At 38.4% G+C, this 27,355-nt stretch overlaps 1 protein-coding gene across 3 annotated transcripts in view; it reads left to right on the top strand.

The window, feature by feature from the left end:
• The window catches only part of ckd (cracked), a 129,766-nt gene extending 109,643 nt beyond the window's left edge, over positions 1-20,123 (top strand). For all 3 annotated transcript variants that reach the window (XM_075305012.1, XM_075305014.1, XM_075305013.1), the window contains 3 exons: positions 19,291-19,451; positions 19,515-19,637; positions 19,708-20,123. In XM_075305012.1, coding sequence (XP_075161127.1) covers positions 19,291-19,451; positions 19,515-19,637; positions 19,708-19,773 — 350 coding nt within the window. In that variant the 3' untranslated portion in view covers positions 19,774-20,123. The remainder of the gene's footprint in view (positions 1-19,290; positions 19,452-19,514; positions 19,638-19,707) is intronic.
• The last annotated feature ends 7,232 nt before the right edge of the window (positions 20,124-27,355 follow it).

The following is a 27,355-nucleotide window of genomic DNA, read 5'->3' as shown; positions in this document are numbered from 1 at the left end:
TGTTTTCTTCCCTTTGTTCTTTTGATGAAACACCAAATATTGGAAAAACATGTAAAATTCTATACATCCATACCTTTTTTGTAATGCAAATTGACTGATTTGTTCGGTAATTCTCGTTTTCCAAAAAGAAATTGAGTCACTTGATGATTTTTGGGCGTTATGACCTCCCTTGGGGCGGTCACATCACCCAATTTTAGTTTGTTATGTCCTCCCTCATCGCGGTCATAAGCCACATAAAAAAATGTGGGTGTTATGACCGTTTGAATATAAAGAATTGTTTAAAATAACAAAATATATTTGTTTAAATATTTCAAAAGCTATATATGATTAGCTCATCTATCCATTAATTTTTTTAAATATTTAATAGATAGATATGCCTCTTAATGACAAATATCGAATCCTGCTTTTATTTTATATGCTGGAAGAAGATGTAAAACTAGCATATCTTGGCTTCATCGTTTGTTTTAATTGTTTTTGGCTGGAACTGCATTTTTGACCAGTTTTCTTCGCAGCGTACGACAGAAATAAAAAGCGGCTAAAGTGGCACTACGAAGACCTATTCGTGAAATAGGGCGCTTTAAGCTCAAAGACATTTGAATTTATATATTGAAACATGAAAATTCGGAAAATGATAATTTTTTCTTTTGAACAAACCAGACAAATGCTGAATTGAAAATTATGCATTTTAAACTGAAAATTGGAACGAAATGAGATGATCGATGTGCTGCTGATGGGTACTTTAAATAAATCGCGCGCGCGATTGGTTATTATTATTAGAACAAGATAATATAAATTAAAGTTGCAAGAATGTGAGGATGAGCTGAATGTGATGAATCATCTCATCTCTTTCCAACGAACTGAATGAGATGAATTTAAAGAAGCATTCGCGCACGTGATTTTTTTTTTAATTCATCATATTCAGTTTGTTCTTAAGTTCTTGCATCTTTCGTTTTATTAACTTGATTTACAAAATTAACACAGTTATACTGACATGTCGTTTGTAACCTTCGTAAATATTAGTAATTTCTTACACCCATAAGATAAAATGGAACGACCAAAATAGCATCTCCATCATCCATATTATTTATTATTTCAGTTACTGGGGTGAAACACAAAGAGACTGTATGCCAAATCGGCTTCCATAATAGTGGTTTGCTAAAACATCTTTTCCGGCACACTTTCGCACATTCAGTATTCACTCTTATGTTCTGATTTGGAAAATAGTGCTATGAGTTCTTGGGGGCTTTGTGGAGCGTTTGGCACCATTTTCTCCTTAATTGTCTTAACATTTTCTTATAGACCACGAGATTTGCACTGTCTTTCTAAAGGGTGATTCTTTTGAGGTTAGGATTTTCATGCATTAGTATTTGACAGATCACGTGGGATTTCAGGCATGGTGTCAAAGAGAAAGATGCTCAGTATGCTTTGACATTTCATCATGAATAGACTTACGATCTGCCACAACGTCGAATTTTCAGTGAATGGGCCCTAGAAAAGTTGGCAGAAAATCCGCTTTTTTATCGACAAATTTTGTTCAGCGATGAGGCTCATTTCTGGTTGAATGGCTACGTAAATAAGCAAAATTGCAGCATTTGGAGTGAAGAGCAACCAGAAGCCGTTCAAGAACTGCCCATGCATCCCGAAAAATGCACTGTTTGGTGTGGTTTTTACGCTGGTGGAATCATTGGACCGTATTTTTTCAAAGATGCTGTTGGACGCAACGTTACGGTGAATGGCGATCGCTATCGTTCGATGCTAACAAACTTTTTGTTGCCAAAAATGGAAGAACTGAACTTGGTTGACATGTGGTTTCAACAAGATGGCGCTACATGCCACACAGCTCGCGATTTTATGGCCATTTTGAGGGAAAACTTCGAAGAACAATTCATCTCAAGAAATGGACCGGTAAGTTGGCCACCAAGATCATGCGATTTGACGCCTTTAGACTATTTTTTGTGGGGCTACGTCAAGTCTAAAGTCTACAGAAATAAGCCAGCAACTATTCCAGCTTTGGAAGACAACATTTCCGAAGAAATTCGGGCTATTCCGGCCGAAATGCTCGAAAAAGTTGCCCAAAATTGGACTTTCCGAATGGACCACCTAAGACGCAGCCGCGGTCAACATTTAAATGAAATTATCTTCAAAAAGTAAATGTCATGGACCAATCTAACGTTTCAAATAAAGAACCGATGAGATTTTGCAAATTTTATGCGTTTTTTTTTTTAAAGTTATCAAGCTCTTAACAAATCACCCTTTAGTTACGGCATTTTGAATTAAATACCATACGTATTTAGTTAACCAAAGATGGGGATCAAAACTACTTCATTTAGGACAGTTTTTTATTTGTATTCCGATATTCCCCATAAAATATTGAGCGTTTTGGCCGCCTATTTTTTGGGACATATGACCGCGATGAGGGAGGACATAAAGCCCAAACTAAAATTGGGCGATGTGACCGCCCCATTGGAGGTCATAACGCCCAAAAATCATTTTGGGCGAAATGTCCGTTGGGGAATAAAAACGGATTCGCGCGCACGATTTGGAGAGAGATGAGATGATCGTCGTGCTGCTGTCGATCATCTCATCTCCTTTCAATTTTAATGTTTAGAACAAGATAATAATATGAACGTTGCTAGGATTTGAGGACGAACTGAATGTGATGAATTTAAAAAGGATTCGCGCGCGCGAATTTCCAACATTCATTTTCCCCATAAAATATTGAGCGTTTTGACCGCCTATTTTTGGGACATATGACCGCGATGAGGGAGGACATAAAGCCCAAACTAAAATTGGGCGGTGTGACCGCCACAATGGAGGTCATAACGCCCAAAAATCATTTTGGGCGATATGTCCGTTGGGGGATAGGTTGGGTTAGGTTACAGTGGCAGCCCGATTAAGATTCAGGCTCACTTAGACCTATTACATATGGGCACTTCTAGTTTTAACCGTTGAACCTTCTCGATTATTTTCTTCTGTTGAACCAACCAGATTGTTACAAAAACATTAGCAGACTGCTTAAGTTAACGTTTTCCAGGTCCGCCAGTAATCTGAAGCTATATGCCCCTAAAATTTGCTTACACCTTACACAAAATGCAGGACACTCACACATGAGGTGTTTTATCGATTCCTTTTCCTCCGCATCATGACAGCTCATACAATAGTCATTATACTTCGCACCAATAGTTTTTGCAAAATCGCCTATCAGGCAGCGACCCGTCATAGCAGATATCAGGAGTGATATCTGGCGTCTCGAGAACACTAGCATATCTAGTGTGCGGTTTAAGTTTAAATGGGGCCATATTTGCTTGGTGTCGTTACAACCCTTACAATTCTCCCATCGAACATTTGCCATCATGACAGCCTTCTCACGCAGTAAGAGCTTGCAGGTAGCCAGAGGCATACCAACAGATTCTAGTTCCCCTGGTATATGTAAGGTAGTTCCTAGCCTTGCTAGCTCATCTTCTTCGCAGTTCCCCGGTATGTACCTATGGCCAGGCACCCATATTAGGTGAATATTGTGCTGCTCAGCCATCTCATTGAGAGAATTGCGGCAGTCGATGGGATATGTTGGGGGATATGTCCGGTCGCCCGCCAGAACATGTTTCAAACGTCTGATTTCCAGGAAAATGTGTGTCCAATAGTACCTCCAGCGTCTCCTCACTGGACGTTGTCCAATTTCCCTCCGATGTTTTAATGAAACCTGGAGCGGTGTTAGTGGATGCTAGTACCTTCCGTAGTCTGTAGTATTCTCAATACTGCTGCAGTAAACATTCCAAGAGTTATGCTGGGTTTCATTATTTCAACCGTCGAACGGAACGGACGTGTTTTTTAATAGCGGATAAAATCATCGTAATAAGTACCTACTACGAATTTCAAGTGTGGTGGGATATTAGGCCACCATGCAGAGAAATGCAAAGACATCCACTGGGTTGCTAACTTCAGGGCCCAGTGGACGGGTATCGACTGGAGTTATAAATTTGGGCAATGACCAAGAGTTAGGCCCAATTAGTCGACCTGTAGACGGGTCGACAGGTGGCGACAATTTGACAAGTCGGACCTTTTCCAAGGTAACGGCATCAAAAGGAGGTAATCCCTCACGAAAGAGATTCAAAGAACGCAGAAATGCTTTGTTTATCCTAAAGAAATTAGGATCAGTCGACCCAAGCACGTTGTCGGCTAAACAAAGCGATTCCTTAAAATGGGCTCAAGGAATTCTTGAGGCTGGAAAAAGGGAACGATCACCGGATGAGCTGCCATCCTCCAAAATGGATCAACGATCGTTTGCCTCAGTTGCTAAAGACAGCCTTGTGATGGCTATCATAAATAAAGGAGCATTGGACGGTATGGTTCCAAAGCAAAAATGGGGGGAAATTGAGAATGCTTTGTCTGGCGTCTACTCACAGGTGCTGGAAAAGTTTCCCGGCCCAGATCCTCGACACCAAGAGGCTGGTTGGTATCAAGGACGATTTAAGCTAGTCGCGTTTGAGTACCAGAGGTCTATGGAGTGTTTTAAAGCTGCTCTGATACTAATTGGTGAAGTTTGGGAAGGAGCTGCTCTAGAGTTAGTCGAGAAGAAAGACATACCGGCTAGACCAAGAGCACATGCGTGGATACCTGCAAACCCTCCTGACCCTGAATCTATTTTAAATAGACTGAAACAATGCAATCCAGATCTTCCAACAGCTGATTGGAAGGTTGGCCGTTTGGATGAAGTGGATGGGCCAAGACGGCATGCAGTGTTTATATTGAACACTCAGTCTTTGCCACATCTAGCAAAGTCTCAGGGCCGTGTATGTTATGGCTTTCATTATATCCAAATGAAGGTGTATAAAAACGATCAGCTAAAGGATTCAGAAATGGACAAGCCTCTGTCTGAATCAGAAGTAAGCGGATCCTCTTGCGAAGTCGAGGGGGATACCAAGACATTTGAAGACATGGATAGATACCGTATGCGTGAGGAGGCTTCTACTGCCTCAGAACTCACCAAAGTTGAACCTATGGTTATTGCGAGAGTCACCGATATCTCTGAAGAGGACATTCTTGATGACTCGATTGAAGCGGCTGATGTGACGGTTGTTGAAAATCTCGATGGTCCTACGGATCCTCCAGATAAATCTTCATCATTGTAAGGCTGCATGTGCTGCCTTAAAAGTTCTCTTGATGAAAGGGGACATAGATATAGTTCTTATTCAAGAACCATATGTTTATAAAAACAAAATATGTGAATTAAGTACTCCGGGGATCAAACTATTGCAGTATACTGGTAATGATGTAAATCGAGCCTGTATAATTGCTAAAAACGAGCTCAACTTGTTTCTGCTTCCTTCAATGTGCAATACAGACACTGTCGTTGCAAGTTTAGAAATAGCCAAATGCAAATATTGGGTATCTTCGGTCTACATGGGACATGACAGGGAGATGCCTCCATATGCCGTTAAGACCTTAGTGAAGGAGTCACTGAAAACAAAGACGAAACTCATTATGGGATGCGATGCGAATGCACATCATAGTATATGGGGAAGTAGTAGTACTAATGCAAGGGGAGAGTCGCTAATAGAGTTTATTTTGCGTACTAATCTGGTAGTTTGCAACAAGGGAGATGTCCCAACCTTTGTCACTAAAAACAGGCAAGAGGTTTTGGACATCACCTTGGCCTCGCAAGAACTGAATGAAATGATATCTGAGAGGCAGGTTTTAAGTGAACACAGCTTCTCAGATCATCGCTACATCAGTTTCAAATTTGATGTTCATATCACCAAGATCATATTTCCGCCAAATGTTAGGAAAGCTGACTGGAATAGGTATAGGGAATCGTTCAATATGATGATACCGGAAATAACAGAGACAAATATGAGAAATGTGCAAGATATCGAACACGCAGTGGAGCGGATTACTAAGGCCTTCAACATCTCACTGAAAGCTGCATGCCCTAGAGGAAAGCCAAGGGGGAAACATCGACCACCATGGTGGTCTACGGAATTAAGTAATATGAGGAAATCCTGCAGGAAGCTCTTTAACAAGGCAAAGTCCACCAGAGCCCCTGAGGACTGGGACGCTTACAAGAAGAATCTGAGAGGATACAAGCGAGAACTGAGAAAGGCTCAGCATAACTCTTGGAATGCTTACTGCAGCAGTATTGAGAATACGTCCGAGGCTTCCAGACTACGGAAGGTTCTAGCATCCACCAACTCCGCTCCAGGTTTCATTAAAACATCGGAGGGCAATTGGACAACGTCCAGTGAGGAGACGCTGGAGGTACTATTAGACACACATTTTCCTGGAAATCAGACGGTTGAAACATGTACTGGCGGTGCCACAGTTGCTCAGCGGTCGTTTCCTGTCGAGGAAATTGTATCGGAAACTAGAATAAGATGGGCGCTAAATAGCTTTGGACCATTCAAATCCCCTGGACCTGATGGAATTACTCCGGCGGAGTTTCAAGCTGTAACTGACAAAATTATCCCCTGGTTGTCGGTGATATATAAAGGATGTATCAACTTATCATATATCCCAGGAAAGTGGAGGGAAACAAAAGTCGTTTTCATACCTAAAGCGGGAAAAGCCTCTCACTCGAGGGCGAAGGATTTCCGACCAATCAGCTTATCCTCATTCCTACTTAAGACTCTGGAGAGGATGATAGATATTTATCTTAGAACTAGCATCGATTCAAGTTTGTTCTCGAAACGACAGCATGCATACTCGAAGGGCAGGTCTACTGAGACCGCACTACATGAACTAGTCAGCTTTATTGAAAGCTCACTATCTGTCAAAGAATACACAATCGTGGCGTTTCTAGACATCGAAGGGGCGTTCAATAATGTCCATCCGAGCTCAATATTAAATGGACTGACAACTCTGAATGTTGATCCATGTATACTCAGGCTGTTAGACGAACTGCTAATGAAGAGACGTATTTCAGCCACACTAGGACAAGCAAACATACAAAAGTATGTGAACAGAGGCACTCCCCAAGGAGGAGTTCTATCACATCTTCTTTGGAATGTTGCTATAAATAGCCTTCTGGTTACTCTTGAAAAAGAAAGGATAAAAGTCGTGGCATACGCAGATGATGTAGCTCTGGCAGTCAGGGGAAAATTCCCATCCACAATCAGAGATATTATTCAGAGGGCCCTCCGGATGACTGAACAATGGGCGAAAGACAATGGTCTTGGGGTAAATCCTGCAAAGACAGAATTAGTCATGTACTGCAAAGATCGCAAAACTCCCACGGTTAGGCCTATTTCCTTAGGGGGTATTGAAATTCCCTTTGGTGATTGTGCAAAATACCTTGGCGTTATTTTGGACAGGAAGCTGAACTTTAAGCTTAATATTGAAGAAAGGGCGAGGAAGGCAACTGTAGCTTTGTACTCGTGCAAAAAGGCAATAGGAAAAAAGTGGGGACTAAAACCAAAAATTGTGCATTGGCTATACACGGCAGTGGTTAGACCTATAATGCTATATGGTGTTGTAGTCTGGTGGCCGGCACTTCAGAAACCGACTGGTTTAGATAAAGTTCAGCGTATGGCGTGTTTGTGTATTTCAGGCGCATTCAGCAAGACAGGAACAAATTCCCTTAATGTCATGCTGCATCTATTGCCTTTAGACATTTTGGCCAAACAGTCAGCTGCAATAACGGCTGTGCGGTTGCGCGAACTATCGCTGTGGTCGGAAAAAGGTTACGGTCACAGTTCTGTCCTCAAAATAATGTCAGATGTGCCTAACGTAGTGGATTACACTTTGGCGAGTCCACTTTTCGACAAAAAGTTTGAGACTCTAATCCCCAACAGTGAGGCGTGGTGCACACAGACCCCGGGGAATAAAGAATATATAGATTTCTACACTGATGGCTCCAAATTGGATGGACAAGTGGGTTCGGAGTATATTCTAATGATCTGGAACTTCAAATAGCGAAAAGTTTACCTAATCACTGTAGTGTTTTTCAGGCTGAAATATTAGCAATAAGAGAGGTGGCGAATTGGCTGAGAAGTAATGTTCCAAAAAATTTGGGCATTAATATATACTCAGACAGTCAACCTGCAATAAAATCCTTGGACTCTGTGTTCCTCAACTCGAAAACGGCCATCGATTGCCGCAAATCTCTCAATGAGATGGCTGAGCAGTACAATATTCACCTAATATGGGTGCCTGGCCATAGGAACATACCGGGGAACTGCGAAGCGGATGAGTTGGCAAGGCTAGGGACTACCTTACATATTCCAGGGGAACTAGAATTTGTTGGTATGCCCCTAGCTACCTGCAAGCTCATGCTGCGTGAGAAGGCTGTTATGATGGCAAATGTTCGATGGGAGAATTGCAAGGGTTGTAACGACACCAAGCAAATATGGCCCCATTTCAACTTAAACCGCACACTAGATATGCTAATGTTCTCGAGACGTCAGATATCACTCTTGATATCTGCTATAACGGGTCGCTGCCTGATAGGAGATTTTGCAAAAACTATTGGCGCGAAGTATAATGACTATTGTATGAGCTGTCATGATGCGGAGGAAAAAGAATCAATTAAACACCTCTTGTGTGAGTGTCCTGCATTTTGTGTAAAGCGCAAGCAACTTTTAGGAGCATATAGCTTCAGATTACTGGCGGATCTGGAAAACGTTAACTTAAGCAGTCTGCTAATATTTTTGGAACAATCTGGTTGGTTCAACAAAGAAAAATAATCAAGAAGGTTCAGCGGTTAAAACTAGAAGTGGCCATATGTAATAGGTACTTTTAGTTAATGTGGTATCTAGTCTAAGTGAGCCTGAATCTTAATCGGGCTGCCACTTTAACCTTTAACTTTAACCTATGCTGAGTCTTTCTCAGTTCTCGCTTGTATCCTCTCAGATTCTTCTTGTAAGCGTCCCAATCCTCAGGAGCTCTAGTGCTTCCTGCAGGGTTTCCTCATATTACTTAACTCCGTAGACCACCATGGTGGTCGATTTCCCCCCTTGGCTTCCCTCTAGGGCATGCAGCTTTCAGTGAGATGTTGAAGGCCTTAGTAATACGCTCCAGTGCGTGTTCGATATCTGCACAGTGCTCATATTTTTCTCTGGTATTTCCGGTATCCTCATATCAAACGATTCCCTATACCTATTCCAATCAGCTTTCATAACATTTGGCGGAAATATGGTCTTTGAAGTACGAACAGCCAATCTGAAACTGATATAGTGATGATCTGAGAAGTTATGTTCCCTCAAAACTTGCCACTCAGATATCTTATCATTCAGTTCCGGAAAGGTCAATGTGACGTCCAACACCTCTTGCCTGTTTTTGGTGACGAAGGTTAGTGCATCTCCCTTATTGCAAACTACCAGGTTAGTACGCAAAATAAACTCTATTAGCGACTCTCCCCTTGCATTAGTATCACTACTTCGCCAAATACTATGATGTACATTTGCATCGCATCCCATAATGAGTTGTGTCTTTGTTTTCAGTGACTCCTCAACTAAGGTCTTAACGGTACATGGAGGCATCTCCCTATCATGTCCCATGTCGACCGAAGATACTCAGTATTTGCATTTGGATATCTCTAGAGTGGCTACGACAGTGTCTGCATTGCTCAATGAAGGAAGCAGAAACAAGTTTAGTTCGTTTTTAGCAATTATACATGCTCGATTTAAGTTTGAAACCCGGAGTGCTTAATTCACAGATCTTGTTCTTGTATATGTATGAATAAGAACTATATATACGTCTCCTTTCATCAGGAGAACTTTTAAGGCAGCACAAGCGGCCTTACAATGGTGAAGATTTATCTGGAGGATCCGTAGAACCATCCAAATTTTCAACCACCGTCACATCAGCCGCTTCAATTGAGTCATCAAGGGCTTCCTCTCGGTTAATTGCAAATTTAGGTTAAATGAAATAACACCCCCAAATATATTTTTGGGTACTATTTCATTTTTTATTTTGAGGTGTTATTTCATTATGAAATAAAATCTCAATCTTCACAAGTATATACGGCCGTAAGATTGGCCAGGCCGAATCTTATGTACCCTCCACCATGGATTTCGTAGAAATTACCACTTTCGAATTACTTGGGTTGTGGTAATACTTACTCCAAGTGGCTCCGGAGGTAAAATCTGAGGATCGGTATTTTTATCGGTCTTTTAAAGAGCACATGTGCTCTTTTTTACAAAATGTGCTCTTAAAACAAGATAGACCAAAAGTGCACGCAAAAATGCTCTATTTTTAGTTAAGTACTCTGTTTGTGCTCTTTGTATGCATCACAACAAATATTACTCCAACGCGATTCAATAAATGGTAAAAGTAAACTGAACATACGTAAATTTCATTACGAGATTTCCTTACGCCGTTAATTTCTAATTACTTTATATATCAGAGTCGAAGAAGAGCACGCCGATGTTGCTTCTTCCCTTTGTACTCTGTTCTAAATGTAAACACACTTCTTTCAATAAAATTTATTAACAAAAACAACACAAAAATGACTTACAAAGTATTGTAATAAAATTAGCTTTGTTTAAATGAATTATAAGAGAATTAAATGTTTATTTTATTTTAAAAAGTGTGCTCTTTTTTTTGTATGTGCTCTTTTTGCCTCTTTTAAATCTGGCATCCCTAGGATCTGTTTATTTGGGGGCTATATATAATTATGAACCGATATGGACCAATTTTTGCATGATTTTTAGAGACCATATACTACCACCAGGAACCAAATTTCAAGCCGATCGGATGAATTTTGCTTCTCAAAGAGGCTCTGGAGATCAAATCTGAGGACGGGTTTATATGGGGGCTATAACATATATAATTACGGACCGATATTTTTGCATGATTATTAGAGATCATATGCTAACTACACGTACCAAATTTCAACCGGATCGGATCGGAATTTTGCTCCTCCAAGAGGCTCCGGAGGTCAAACCTGGGGATCGGTGTATATGGGGGCTACATATAATTAGGGGCCGATATAGACCCATTTTAGCATGGTTATTAGATACCACATACTAACACTACGTACCAAATTTCAACCGGATCTGATGAATTTTACTCCTCCAAGAGACTCCGGAAAAAAATTCAACCGTCGAACTAAACGGACGTGTTTTTTTAATAGCGGATTATTTCATCGTAATGACTAAGTACTTATTGCAGCGAAATTCAAAGTCATCCACTGGGTTTCTAACTTCAGGGCCCAGTGGACGGGTATCGACTGAAGTTACAAATTTGGCCAATGACCAACAGTTAGGCCCAATTAGTCGACCTGTAGACGGGTCGACAGGTTGCGATAATTTGACAAGTCGAACCTCCGGAAAGAGATTTAAGGAACGCAGAAATGTCTTGTTTATCCTAAAGAAATTAGGATCAGACTACCCAAGCACGTTGTCGACTAAGCAAAGCAATTCCTTAAAATGGGCGCAAGGAATTCTTGAAGCTGGAAAGAGGGAAAGATCGCCGGATGAACTGCCATCTTGCAAAAGGGATCAAAGATCGTTTGCCTCAGTGACAAAAAACTGTCTTGCAATGGCGATTGTTAATAGGGGAGCAGTGGACGGTATTTTTTTTTTTTTTTTATTACGTCTATAGATACAAAATCCTTACAGACTAATATGTACAAATAATTTATCTGTTCAAATGCAAGATAATGTTTCTCTTTAATGTTACTCGATTCTCAGACAGATCTATAAGGTTATAATATTTGTTGAATTGCGCGCATAATCTTCGAAAAGGATCATTATTTGCAAAGTTTGTTCTATGATATAGAATTTTTAATGGTTCAAAATTCCTCGTGGGCCTAATAGGTACATTGAAGGCAAGCCTGTTGAGAAGAAACTCTGATTCAATCTCACCTTGAATTATATTCATTATATAACAGATATTTAACATTGTCCTGCGACTTGACAATGAGGGTAATTTTATAAGATTCAAACGAAATTCATATGATGGTAAAGACTGGGGATCCCAGCCTCTGTGTCGTAGGCAGAATAAAAGAAATTGCTTCTGCACAGATTCTATCTTGTCCGAGTGGATGGTGTAATATGGATCCCAAATTATGGAACCATACTCAAGATGGCTTCGTACTAATGTAGTGTATAATATCTTAGTAACTGAATAATCTCTAAACTCCTTACTCCATCGTTTCATAAATCCTAGAGTAACATATGCTTTACTAATGGCCATAGAAATGTGTTGACGGAAGTTCAGACGCTGATCCATTAACAATCCAAGATCCTTGAAAGAATCAACAGCCTCCAGCCTGGTAGAACCGATAATATAACTTGAATCATATACAGTGCCTCTCGAGAAGCGCATTAACTTACATTTCGAGGTATTTAACTCCATTAAGTTCAATTCACACCAATTGGAGAAGTTATCAAGATCAATCTGTAGATAATATTGATCGACGGGATCATTAAATGATCGAAATAATTTTACATCATCAGCGAACATAAGTATATTAGAATATTTTATAATCGATGGTAAATCATTAATAAATAAACAGAATAAAACTGGCCCGAGATGACTGCCCTGGGGAACACCCGACGTAACGGAGACATATCTTGATGTCGCATTGCCGAACTTAACACATTGTGTCCGACCGATTAAATACGATTGAAACCATTTCAATAAAGAATTGCTGAAGCCAATCATATCTAACTTCCGTAGAAGGGGAGCATGATTAACTTTGTCGAATGCTTTACTGAAATCAGTGTAGATAGTATCAGTTTGCAAGCGATTTCTAAAAGCATCGTTTACCAAGCAAGTAAATTCTAAAAGGTTTGTTATAGTCGATCTTCTCCTTCTAAAACCATGTTGGCTTGTAGATAATAATGATGAAATCTGGTGCGTTATAGAATTAGTTAATATCTTCTCCATCAACTTAGGGATAGCGCTAAGATTTGAGATACCTCGATAATTGCATACGTCGTTTCGGTCACCTGATTTGTACAAAGGGATAATATAAGATCGTTTCCATATATCTGGAAGAACTCCTGACTTTAATGAACTATTAAACAATAACGATAGAGGATATGAAAGTTTATCAGCACACAGTTTCAAGATACAAGACGGAATACCATCGGGGCCAGCATTATATGAAGACTTAAGAGTCCTCAAGTTTTCTAAAACGGTTGTTTCATGAACGTAGGAGAAATCGATTCGATCAAAACTCCTACTTATAAACGGGTATGTGTTACTACAATCATATGATCTATCTGAATAAGTCGTAGCAAAGAATTCTGCGAATAAATCCGAAATGTCCATATCATTATCAGCGGTTAGTGACTGATATTTAAGATATGTATTGTTCCAAAGCACAAGTGGAGGGAAAATGAGAATGCTTTGTCTGGCGTCTACTCACAGGTGCTGGAAAAGTTTCCCGGCCCAGATCGTCGACACCAAGAGGCTGCTTGGTATCAAGGACGATGTAAGCTAGTCGCATTTGAGGACCAGAGGTCTATATAATGTTTTAAAGGTACGTTGACACTAATTGGTGAAGTTTGGGAAGGAGCTGCTCTAGAGTTAGTCGAGAAGAGAGACATACCGGCTAGACCTAGAGCACATGCGTGGATACCTACATACTCTCCTGACCCTGAATCTATTTCAAATAGACTGGAACAATGCAATCCAGATCTTCCAACAGCTGATTGGAAGGTTGGCCGTTTGGATGAACCAAGACGGCATGCAGTTTTTTGCCACATCTAGCAAAGTCCCAGGACCGTGTATGTTATGGCTTTCATTATATCCAAATGAAGGTATATAAAAACGATCATCTAAAGGATTCAGAAATGGACAAGCCTCTGTCTGAATCAGAAATAAGCAGATCTTCATGCGAAGTCGAGGGAGATACCAAAAATGCAGACATGGATAGACACTGTGTGCAGACATGGATACTGCCTCAAAACTCACCAAAGTTGAACCTATGGTTATTGCGAGAGTCACCGAGATCTCTGAAGAGGACATTCTTGATGACTCGATTGAAACGGCTGATGTGACGGTTGTTGAAAATCTCGAGGGTCCTACGGATCCTCCAGATAAATCTTCACCATTGTCAGGCCGCTTGTGCTGCCTTAAAAGTTCTCCTGATGAAAGGAGACATAGATATAGTTCTTATTCAAGAACCATATGTTTATACATAAGCGTAGGAAGGCCTCTGGGGAGGGGGCTTAGACCACCCAGAACAATTTTAGCCATAATTGCTAAAAACGAGCTTTACTTGTTTCTGGTTTCTTCTATGTGCAATGCAGACACTGTCGTTGCCAGTTTAGAAATAGCCAGATGCAAATATTGGGTATCTTCGGTCTACATGGGACATGATAGGGAGATGCCTCCATGTGCCGTTAATACCTTAGTTGAGGACTCATTGAAAACAAAGGCGAAACTCATTATGGGATGCGATGCAAATGCACATCATGGTATATGGGGAAGTGGTGACATTAATATAAGAGGAGAGTCACTCCTTGAGTTTATTTTGCATACTAATTTGATAGATAGATAGATATGAGCACTGTGCATGATATCGAACACGCAGTGGAGCGGATTACTAAGGCGTTCAACATCTCACTGAAAGATGCATGCCCTAGAGGGAAAAATCGACCACCATGGTGGTCTACGGAGTTATGTAATATGAGGAAATCCTGCAGGAAGCTCTCTAACAAAGCAAAGTCCACCTGTCGAAGGATTTCCGACCAATCAGCTTATCCTCATTCCTACTTAAGACTTTGGAGAGGATGATAGATATTTATCTTAGAACTAGCGTCGATTCAAGTTTGCTCTCGAAAATACAGCATGCATACTCGAAGGGCAGGTCTACTGAGACCGCATTATATGAACTAGTCAGCTTTATAGAAAGCTCAATATCTGTCAATAAATACACAATTTGGCGTTTCTAGACATCCAAGGGGCGTTCAATAACGTCGATCCGAGCTCGATATTAAATGGAGTGACAACTCCGAATGTTGATCCAGGTATACTTAGGCTGTTAGACGAACTTCTAATGAAGAGACGTATTTCAGCCACACTAGGACAAGCAAGCCTACAAAGGTATGTGAACAGAGGCACTCCACAAGGAGGAGTTATATCACCTCTTCTTTGGAATGATGCTATAAACAACCTTCTGGTTTCCCTAGAAAAAGAAAGGATAAAAGTGGAGGCATACGCAGATGATGTGGCGCTAGTAGTGAGAGAAAAATTCCCATACACAATCAGAGATATTATACAGAGAGCCCGGATGACTGAGAAATGGGCGAAAGAGAATGGTCTTGGAGTAAATCCTGCAAAGACAGAAATAATCATGTACTGCAAAGATCGCAAAACTCCCACGGTTAAGCCCATTTCCTTAGGGGTTACTAAATTCCCTTTGGTGAGTGTCATGCTGCATCTATTGCCTTTGGACATTTTGACCAAACATTCAACTGCAACAACGGCTGTGCGGTTGCGCGAGCTATCGCTGTGGTCAGAAAAAAGGTACGGCCACAGTTCGGACCTCCCAATAATGCCAGATGTGCCTAATGTAGTTGATTACACTTTGTCGAGACCACTTTTCGACAAAAAATTTGAAACTCCAAGATTACTGGCGGATCTGGAAAACGTTAACTTACACACAAAAAAATTTCACGAAAATTTTTCCAATTAAAATTTTAATTGAGTTTTAAAAAATATTCAATTAAAAATTTAATTGATTCAACAAATTTTTTAATTGAAACAAAAATCAATCACAAAAATAATAGTATCAATTAATTTTTTAATTGGATCAATTAACTTTTTAATTGGCCTTCAATCATTTCTGTGATTGAAGACATTTCAATTAAAAATTAATTGGATCAATTAATTTCGTGATTGAATCAGAAAAAAATTTTTTGTGTATAAGCAGTCTGCTAATATTTTTTTGGAACAATCTGGTTGGTTCAACAGAAGAAAATAATAGAGAAGGTTCAGCGGTTAAAACTAGAAGTGACCATATGTAATAGGTAATTTTAGTTAATGTGGGATCACAATAGACTGAATAGTCTAAGTGAGTCTGAAACTTAATCGGGCTGCCACTTTAACCTAACCTAACCTAAGAGGCTACGGAGGTCAAACCTGGAAATCAGTTTATATGAGGACGATATAATTATGGACCGATATAGATCAATTTTTGCATGATAGTTAGATACCATACTAACACCACGTTCCAAATTCCAACCGGATCGGATGAAATTTGCTTCTCTAAGAGGCTCCGTAAGCCAAATCTGTATTTCGTAGAGCCAACAACATACACTTTTTTGCAATTAAACTTGCAGTTTTCCATATTATTTTCTTTGAGACTTTATAGTTATTGAGTAGCGGAAATGAGAAATTTTCCAATTGAAAGTGTAAATTGAATAAAGTTAACACTTAACCATTTAACATTTTTGGGGAGGGTTGTTCATTTAGCAGACGCATCCCGAAATGAATGCAAGCAATTTATCCACAAACAAAAATATGTCTCTCAAGCAGATCTCCATTTGCTCTCATTTCTCTATTTTCTCTATTTTCTCTATTCTCTCTCGCTCTATCTGAAGTTTCTAAACATATACATGTTTATACGAAACTTCGAAATTAATAAATGTATGCATCCAGAGACATTATATTTATGAAAATGTTATCTCCCAAACATAACATGTTCCAACATATTAACATGAACATTATATGCTTGCACTTAAAAGTAATATGCTAAAAACGTGAGTTCCAAATATATAATTTGTACACCGAAACATATGAAAACTGGTCTTTTTTCTAAACGTATATATGTACATACGCAATTTCTAAACTAATATATGTTTTAATCCATATTATGTTTCAAAACAAATAAGGAAAGTCTAAAGTCGGGCGGGGCCGACTATATTATACCCTGCACCACTTTGTAGATCTAAATTTTCGATACCATATCACATCCGTCAAATGTGTTGGGGGCTATATATAAAGTTTGTCCCAAATACATACATTTACATATCACTCGATCTGGACAGAATTTGATAGACTTCTACAAAATCTATAGACTCAAAATTTAAATCGGCTAATGCACTAGGGTGGAACACAATGTTAGTAAAACACAAGTGAAGAATTATTCGCAATTAATCGCTCGATATATATGTATTAGAAGTTTAGGAAAATTAGAGTCATTTTTACAACTTTTCGACTAAGTAGTGGCGATTTTACAAGGAAAATGTTGGTATTTTGACCATTTTTGTCGAAAACAGAAAAACATATATATATGGGAGCTATATCTAAATCTGAACCGATTTCAACCAAATTTGGCACGCATAGCTACAATGCTAATTCTACCCCCTGTGCAAAATTTCAACTAAATCGGAGTTAAAAATTGGTCTCTGTGGTCATATGAGTGTAAATCGGGCGAAAGCTATATATGGGAGCTATATCTAAATCTGAACCGATTTCAACCAAATTTGGCACGCATAGCTACAATGCTAATTCTACCCCTTGTGCAAAATTTCAACCAAATTGGGGTAAAACTCTGGCTTCTGGGGCCCTTTAAGTCCATATCGAGCGAAATATATATATGGGAGCTATATCTAAATCTGAACCGATTTCTTCCAAAATCAATGGGGTTCTATTCTGAGCCATAACACATACGTGTGCCAAATTTGAAGTCGATTGGACTAAAACTGCGACCTAGACTTTGATTACAAAAATGTGATCACGGACATCGCTATATCGACTCAGGAGTTCACCCTGAGCATTTTTGCCAAAGAAACCATGTGTCTATCTCGTCTCCTTCTGGGTGTTGCAAACATATGCACTAACTTATAATACCCCGTTCCACAGTGTGGCGCAGGGTATAAAAACGTTATATATGTCACAAACATAATATATTCTAACATATTAACATGTAAGTCGCAAACACTTCATACAAGTTTGTGAACATTGAATGTTTGTTCTTAAAAATAATGTGCCAAAAAATTGAGTCCGAAGATATTTATACATAATATAGGCAGGTATGAACTGGGCGCCAAGAAACAAATGTTTTGATGGGGAACATTTGTTGTGAACGAGCCCTTATTTTTGTTATTTGTTTGCTATGACATCTGTGAAAAATATTTAGTATACATCAAGTCATTGAACAAACAAATTCATATTTTTTCATCGTGTTAGAAATGTCGAATTTAGTACCAGAAAATGATGATTTGCGGAAAGCATTAATTTTTGGGTTTCATTTGAAGAATGGTGATCAAAAAAGCAAAAGATGGTTTCAACGGTTCAGAAATAATGATTTTGATGTGAGAAATTAAGAACGTGGAAGACCACCAAAAAAGTTTAAAGACGAAGAATTGCAAATGATATTGGATGGAGATGACACTTTGAGTCAAAAGCAAATTGGAGCAATGTTGCACAACAAACAATTTGTGACAGTTTAAAAGCTATGGGAAAGAAAAAACACTATGGGAGTGAAAAAAATTAAAAAATATCGGTATACGGTAGATATATCATTCTTGAATTTTTTGATTATTGATGTACGTGGGTGGCACCGTGGTGAATTGATTAACATGCGAACGGCGAACATGGAAAGTGTTTGTCGCAAAAATGTTGTTTTCTTAGCAAACATATAATTTTCATGTTACATTTTCCCTGTCCAAAAATAACATTTTGGTCTTGATACAAGCTTGAGGTGATCATATTCCTTCTCTGGGTCCATGAATTCAATCCCAATTTCGGCCAAACAGCAAAAAGTTTTTCAGCGGTGGTTTATTCCCACGCAGTAGTGTTGGTGGTATTTCTGAAGCTTGTATCACCAGCACTAAAGTTAACAAGGTCTTATCATATGGCGGATAAACTCCCTTTTCGCGTCATTTTCATTTCATTTGTAAATTAAGCCTCTGAATAATGTGAAGAGAGAAATCTAAAAAAACTGAACGACTACTTACAATTATTTATTACTTTTCCAATTAATTATTATTCGAGCTTTATGGACAAAGAAGATTCAATGGAGTTAATGAAAAGAAAACGCCAGATACCTTTCCTTTATGCTAACTTCTAATGGAGAAAACATCTAGGAATTGTCATCTTACAAATTGAATCATCTTTTGTCCCACTCTTCATCAAATTGAACCATCTTTACTCCCACTCTATATGAAGTCCAAATCCCTTAATCTTATTGTTATTTCGTTTTGTTACTGCAGTAATGCAACAACACGAAATTTGCTGAATTCACTTTAGTGGTGAACAATCTAACAATGCTTCTGTTTCTTCGGTCAATTTAATTTAACTTTTTTTTTTCATTTTTTTTATTTTTTTGCGCACTTTGAAAAACTGTTTCGCTTTGACCGTGAGATTTACTTACTTGCATTGTTATCTTTTCAGGGCCATTTATTTGTACTTTTGTATCGCTGCAGGATATAGCAAGTCCAGTTTTTCAAAATCACAAAACAAAGGAATGGACAAATTTAGATAACATCACATTCTCATTCGATTGCACAAAGCGACCGGTTGGTTTTTATGCAGACATGGAATACAACTGTCAGGTACCCTGGAATATCGAAAATACTGTTTTTCATTCGCTTACAATCTCAATTCTACACTTTCAGATATTCCACATGTGTGATGAGGAGGGCAATCGAATTCCCCACTTGTGTGCCAATGAAACATCCTTCAATCAGGAGTATCGCATTTGCGATTGGGACTACAATTTTAACTGTACAGAATCACCAGTAAGTCAACTCTTTTCAATATTCATGAGGATTAATAGAAATAACCACCCGATTTTATTATTTTAATTAGAAATGGTTTTATTTAAATGAACTCACCTATGCCACAGAACCACCAGATGAAGATGAGGATTACTAACATACACCCAAATGACCACTACGAAGAATTCATTCCTGAAGCAATGGCCTGTGCTGGGGGATATTCATAGGAAAAGTCCTCCGGAGGATTTTCAAATATGTAAACAAATGTAAAAACAAAAATCTAAACTAAAACCAATACTTGCTACTAATCTATCGATATTAAACGATGTATGTATAAATGTTGTATGTATTTAATGTGTGTAAGCCTATTTTATTCAAACTATTGTACATTTTTCACTACTGTATTCTTCTGCTCACTTGAGACCATAAAACAAAATCTACTATTATGTAGTATAAATTGTTTGAAACTTGTTGATATTTTAGCCAATAAATAGTGTGTTGAATATATCCGTCATGCGAATTTATGATCTCTGAAATATAAATCGTCGCCGTCATGCTATTTTGTCCCTTCCGCCTGTTTCGGGGCTGTGATGTTATATTGTCCCCATAATATTGGGTCCATGTATTGTAAACAAAGGGACAGCAAATTGTTAGTTCAGTTTGAGTGGTTTTGGAAAAATATTTTAGCAGAGTACACTCAAAAATGGGGCGCTAATGCCAACTAAACTTTATTTTAGTTCGTGAAAATTAGTTGGTTTTAGTTAAATATTGTTCAATGTGCGCAAATGTTCCTTGTTTGAATAATGTTTTGCTCACTTTACTGACGTGAACTAAAAATGAGAAAAAAGTTGTATACAAATATAGTACGAAATATCAACATAACACAGCGAGAGAATCAAAAGAGAGCAATTTCTGCTTGTAAAGGGTGATACGGTCAAAATTTGGTCAAGGGAAAACGCGTGTAAATCGGTGAAATCGTTTATTTAAAAAATCAAATTAAATTTCTTTTTCAAGTTCAATTAGTATAAAATTCGAAAAATTATTCAGTTAGGCTTTCGCTTTTCCAAATCCGAATTTCCGGGCCTCACGCTTGACACCTGCCATCAGATTTTGTACAGCCACCTTGTCCACCTGCTTCGCCGCAGAAAGCCAGTTTGTCTTGAACTGCTGCTCGTCCTTAGCAGTTTTTTTGGTCTTGTTTAGGTTCCGCTTGACAATAGCTTGACAATTGGGCGGAGCTCTGGCGTGTTGGGAGGGTTCTTGTCCTTGGGAACCACCTGCACGTTGTTGGCGACGTACCACTCCATGGCCTTTTTACCGTAATGGCAAGATGCCAAATCCGGCCAAAACAGTACGAAACAACCGTGTTTCTTCAGGAAAGGCAGCAGACGTTTATTCAAACACTCTTTCACGTAAATTTCTTGGTTGACAGTCCCGGAAGCTATGAAAATGCTGCTTTTCAAGCCACAGGTACAGATTGCTTGCCAAACCAGATATTTCTTTGCGAACTTTGACAGTTTTATGTGCTTGAAAATATCTGCTACCTTTCCCCTTCCTTTTGCCGTATAAAACTCCTGTCCCGGAAGCTGCTTGTAGTCGGCTTTGACGTAGGTTTCGTCGTCCATTACCACGCAGTCAAACTTCGTCAGCATCGTCGTGTACAGCCTCCGGGATCGCGCTTTGGCCGTCGTATTTTGTTTATCATCGCGATTTGGAGTCACTACCTTCTTGTGAGTCGATAGTCCGGCTGGTTTTTTGGCTCGATGCACGGTTGTAGACGATACACCCAGCTTATTTGCGGCATCTCGGAGAGAGAGGTTAGGGTTTCGCTTGAAACTACCGGCAACTCTCTTTGTCGTCTCAGCGGCTTCCGGTTTTCGATTTCCCCCCAATCCAGACTTCCTGGCTGTCGACAAAGGTTCCCCAAACACTTTAATTACATTTGTAACGGTTGATTTGGCAACTTTTAGCGATTTTGCCAGCTTTGCGTGCGAGTAGCTCGGATTTGCGCGATGCGCGAGCAAAATTTTGATACGCTGCTCTTCTTGCTTGGACGGCATTTTGACAACTGAAGAGTGAATTCCAAAATCAAAATAGGAGCAACATTCTACACACACACACACCTTCACAATGAGGTGTGTTCAGGTTTTTTAAATGCAAAATTGAAAGAAATACGTCAAGTTTATATTGACCAAATTTTGACCGTATCACCCTTTATTTCCAGAATTTGCAAAGTATCGCCAATATAATACCAAATATTACATTGCTTTCCCATTATTTTTGTCTTTTAATTGGTTCAAATTTTAATAGATGATTTCAATGTGTGGAAATTTTGGAAAGGAATTGTTACTAAAATTAAATTACAGAGCTCTTTAATACACCTTTTCATGCTAAAAGACTACAACTGCAAAAGAAGATTAAAAATTCGCAACCTGGAACTAAGAATTCAACTTGATATTCTATGCAGGTAATGTTTAACAAAATTAACTTTTAATTGAACAAAATTAAATTCGAATTATTCTGTTTACTTTCACAAAAACTAATTTAGCTTACAGGCTGCTGATTTATTGGAAATCTAGGCGCATCTACATATTAGAAGGAACATGCTGACATGGTTATTATGATAAGGAAGACAATGATTTATGTAGTTTACTTTTTCACCCTATAGTTATTATTGATAGTATTTGTATGTGTAAGTTATGTTAGAACAAAACACAAATGACAAGAACCAAATTTATTTGTCTATTGCATAATTCAAATAATAATAAGATATTGAATATGTTTTATAGGAAACGCATATTCTCTTTTATTTCAAATAAAACTAAATACGATTTTGGGGGCGCAATATATAAATTTTTTGATTGAAATTTATAGCCAATTTCAATTAATTATTTAACTGAATGAATCAAATAGTTGATTGATTTTTGTAGCGAAATTAATTAAAATTTTAATTGATTCAATTAAAACTGTGAAAATCAATCACGTTTTTAATTGATTCAATCACACAATTAATTGATTCCGTTACAAACGTCAATTAAATTTTTAATTGAAAAATCGTGTTGGTTTTCAATCAAAATGGGTGATTGATACTATCATTTCCGTGATTGAAGACATTTCAATTAAAACAAGTATATTCGGTCGTAGGTTCGGCCAGGCCGAAGCTTATGTACCCTCCATCATGGATTGCGTAGAAACTTCATCTAAACACTGCCATCCACAATCGAATTACTTAAGTTGCGGTAACGCTTGCCGATGGCAAGGTATCTTAAAACCTCCTAACACCATCTTCTAAATTGTATGTAAGTCCATACGTGGTATATATTAAATCAAAAAAAATGATCCAATACGTATATAATTCAGTTTGACAAAGTAGACATAAAACGTTGACAAAATTTTCTACAGAAATATAATTTTAACAAAATTTTCTATAGAAATAAAATTTTCACAAATTTTCTACAGAAATAAAAATTTTGACAAAATTTTCTATAGAAAGAAAATTTTGACAAAAATTTCTACAGAAATAAAATTTTCTATAGAAATAAAATCTTGGTAGATTATTTTTGGCTCGAGTGGCAACCATGCACGGATGAAAAAGACTGTTTTTCATATGTTTGGCTATAAACATTATATGTTTGGAACACAAATTTTTAAACACAATATTTTTGAGTGCAAGCATATAATGTTTATAAACTAGCATAACATGTTTGGGACATATATGTTAATATGTTAGAACATATTATGTTTGGGACATAATATGTTCTAACATATCGGAAACTAGAATAAGATGGGCGCTAAATAGCTTTGGACCATTCAAATCCCCTGGACCTGATGGAATTACTCCGGCGGAGTTACAAGCTGTAACTGACAAAATTATCCCCTGGTTGTCGGTGATATATAAAGGATGTATCAACTTATCATATATCCCAGGAAAGTGGAGGGAAACAAAAGTCGTTTTCATACCTAAAGCGGGAAAAGCCTCTCACTCGAGGGCGAAGGATTTCCGACCAATCAGCTTATCCTCATTCCTACTTAAGACTCTGGAGAGGATGATAGATATTTATCTTAGAACTAGCATCGATTCAAGTTTGTTCTCGAAACGACAGCATGCATACTCGAAGGGCAGGTCTACTGAGACCGCACTACATGAACTAGTCAGTAGTGTTGTAAATTTTGATTACTTTTGAATACTCGTTACTACTCGTTACTTTTGAATTGAGTACTCGTTACTACTCGTTACTTTTATAAAAAAATTAAAAAAGACATTGTGGGCACTTTTTAATAATATCTTCCTTTTTTAAATTTAAAAACAGTATAGAAAAGCAAATTACATTATCCAGTTTTATTCTAGTGTTATAAAATGTGGTGTTGTAGATATATGGGTCTCGTTAGGAAAAGATTTTCACCAATCATTCAAATTTTTAGAGCCAATTTCGTATTCACTATTTGGTATTTTTTCGTCAGGGTATATCTAAATGACATTGTGTATTACTGATGCTTGCAATTTGCCAACTTTTTAAATCCACCATTGACTGCGGATGAAAATATTAAGCGATCATTTTTATCGTGAGACCTAATGTTGAAATTTTCCAAGGGTTTTTGAATAAGCTTGGGTACCTTCTCTGAAAACAATTGGATTGAACCAGCTGAAGTCAACGACATTATTATTCATACTATTCGCATGAGACGAGATCCACGTGATGCTTTAAATTATAGCTCCCATCTACACCCAATGCAAATTTTTTCAAATGCAAACGTTTTTACGAAATCAGATAAATTGTTCACTTTCTTCAAAGGAAGAAGCCATATATTCTTTTCGTGTTATTTTAACTGATAAAACGATTTTCGAAAACTTCAATTAATATTTTCCAAGAAGTCAAGAATTTTACTTCCAAACCGCCAACTTACTTACCGTCAGAAGAAAAAACTGGCATTGAAGATATTGAGTACTCTTTTACTAGTAACGAGTACTCAAAAAATTAGTCAGTAACGAGTACTTGTAATCAAATACTCGTTACTTTCCCAACACTACTAGTCAGCTTTATTGAAAGCTCACTATCTGTCAAAGAATACACAATCGTGGCGTTTCTAGACATCGAAGGGGCGTTCAATAATGTCCATCCGAGCTCGATATTAAATGGACTGACAACTCTGAATGTTGATCCATGTATACTCAGGCTGTTAGACGAACTGCTAATGAAGAGACGTATTTCAGCCACACTAGGACAAGCAAACATACAAAAGTATGTGAACAGAGGCACTCCCCAAGGAGGAGTTCTATCACCTCTTCTTTGGAATGTTGCTATAAATAGCCTTCTGGTTACTCTAGAAAAAGAAAGGATAAAAGTGGTGGCATACGCAGATGATGTAGCTCTGGCAGTCAGGGGAAAATTCCCATCCACAATCAGAGATATTATTCAGAGGGCCCTCCGGATGACTGAAAAATGGGCGAAAGATAATGGTCTTGGGGTAAATCCCGCAAAGACAGAATTAGTCATGTACTGCAAAGATCGCAAAACTCCCACGGTTAGGCCTATTTCCTTAGGGGGTATTGAAATTCCCTTTGGTGATTGTGCAAAATACCTTGGCGTTATTTTGGACAGGAAGCTGAACTTTAAGCTTAATATTGAAGAAAGGGCGAGGAAGGCAACTGTAGCTTTGTACTCGTGCAAAAAGGCAATAGGAAAAAAGTGGGGACTAAAACCAAAAATTGTGCATTGGCTATACACGGCAGTGGTTAGACCTATAATGCTATATGGTGTTGTAGTCTGGTGGCCGGCACTTCAGAAACCGACTGGTTTAGATAAAGTTCAGCGTATGGCGTGTTTGTGTATTTCAGGCGCATTCAGCAAGACAGGAACAAATTCCCTTAATGTCATGCTGCATCTATTGCCTTTAGACATTTTGGCCAAACAGTCAGCTGCAACAACGGCTGTGCGGTTGCGCGAACTATCGCTGTGGTCGGAAAAAGGTTACGGTCACAGTTCTGTCCTGAAAACAATGTCAGATGTGCCTAACGTAGTGGATTACACTTTGGCGAGTCCACTTTTCGACAAAAAGTTTGAGACTCTAATCCCCAACAGTGAGGCGTGGTGCACACAGACCCCGGGGAATAAAGAATATATAGATTTCTACACTGATGGCTCCAAATTGGATGGACAAGTGGGTTTCGGAGTATATTCTAATGATTTGGAACTTCAAATAGCGAAAAGATTACCTAATCACTGTAGTGTTTTTCAGGCTGAAATATTAGCAATAAGAGAGGTGGCGAATTGGCTGAGAAGTAATGTTCCAAAAAATGTGGGCATTAATATATACTCAGACAGTCAACCTGCAATAAAATCCTTGGACTCTGTGTTCCTCAACTCGAAAACGGCCATCGATTGCCGCAAATCTCTCAATGAGATGGCTGAGCAGTACAATATTCACCTAATATGGGTGCCTGGCCATAGGAACATACCGGGGAACTGCGAAGCCGATGAGTTGGCAAGGCTAGGGACTACCTTACATATTCCAGGGGAACTAGAATTTGTTGGTATGCCCCTAGCTACCTGCAAGCTCATGCTGCGTGAGAAGGCTGTTATGATAGCAAATGTTCGATGGGAGAATTGCAAGGGTTGTAACGACACCAAGCAAATATGGCCCCATTTCAACTTAAACCGCACACTAGATATGCTAATGTTCTCGAGACGTCAGATATCACTCCTGATATCTGCTATAACGGGTCGCTGCCTGATAGGAGATTTTGCAAAAACTATTGGCGCGAAGTATAATGACTATTGTATGAGCTGTCATGATGCGGAGGAAAAAGAATCAATTAAACACCTCTTGTGTGAGTGTCCTGCATTTTGTGTAAAGCGCAAGCAACTTTTAGGAGCATATAGCTTCAGATTACTGGCGGATCTGGAAAACGTTAACTTAAGCAGTCTGCTAATGTTTTTGGAACAATCTGGTTGGTTCAACAAAGAAAAATAATCAAGAAGGTTCAGCGGTTAAAACTAGAAGTGCCCATATGTAATAGGTACTTTTAGTCAATGTGGTATCACAATGGACTGAATAGTCTAAGTGAGCCTGAATCTTAATCGGGCTGCCACTTTAACCTAACCTAACCTTGGGACATAAAATGTTTGTAAATATAATATGCTTGGATGCAAACATATATTAATTTAGAAATAGCCTATAAACATATATGTGTTTAGTAGCTTGGAGCACTATTTAACAGGGAGCGATATTGAATTAAGTTGGTGGTTGTTGCTTGTTATTACAAAATTAACATTTTATTTTTCCTTGGGAAATTGATCAGTTACTTCTTTGATCCTTACAAACTGTGTGGTCCGCTGTTCGAATCCCCGTCCGGCAAAAGGTAAAATTAAAATAAAAAAAAATTGAATAATTTCTTCTACAATGTTTGTATTACAGAAAAAGGTGCTAAGAACTAAAAAATGTCGTGGAAGTGAGACAGATGTAGGGGAATATACAATTAAGGTGAGTACTAAGTTCGAGTTTAGCCGTTAAAGTGAAAACTAAATCAGTAAAAAAAGGCATAAAATTATACATATTTGTTGCAGATTTTATTATAACTTGATGGGGAATGATCCAAAGCAAATTTTCACAAAGTTTGTATTCGTTAAAATGGATTATTAAAGAAAAGTAATCGTGAAAAAATGACGATTTTAGCGGCTAAACTCGAACTTAATACCCACCTTTATGCAGAAACAAAATTTTGAGCATTCAGGTCGAAA

The sequence above is a fragment of the Haematobia irritans genome, chromosome 4 (genome assembly GCF_050003625.1).
Source record: "Haematobia irritans isolate KBUSLIRL chromosome 4, ASM5000362v1, whole genome shotgun sequence".
NCBI classification, from domain to species: Eukaryota; Metazoa; Arthropoda; class Insecta; order Diptera; family Muscidae; genus Haematobia; species Haematobia irritans.
This window is presented reverse-complemented; position numbering and strand designations above follow the sequence as displayed.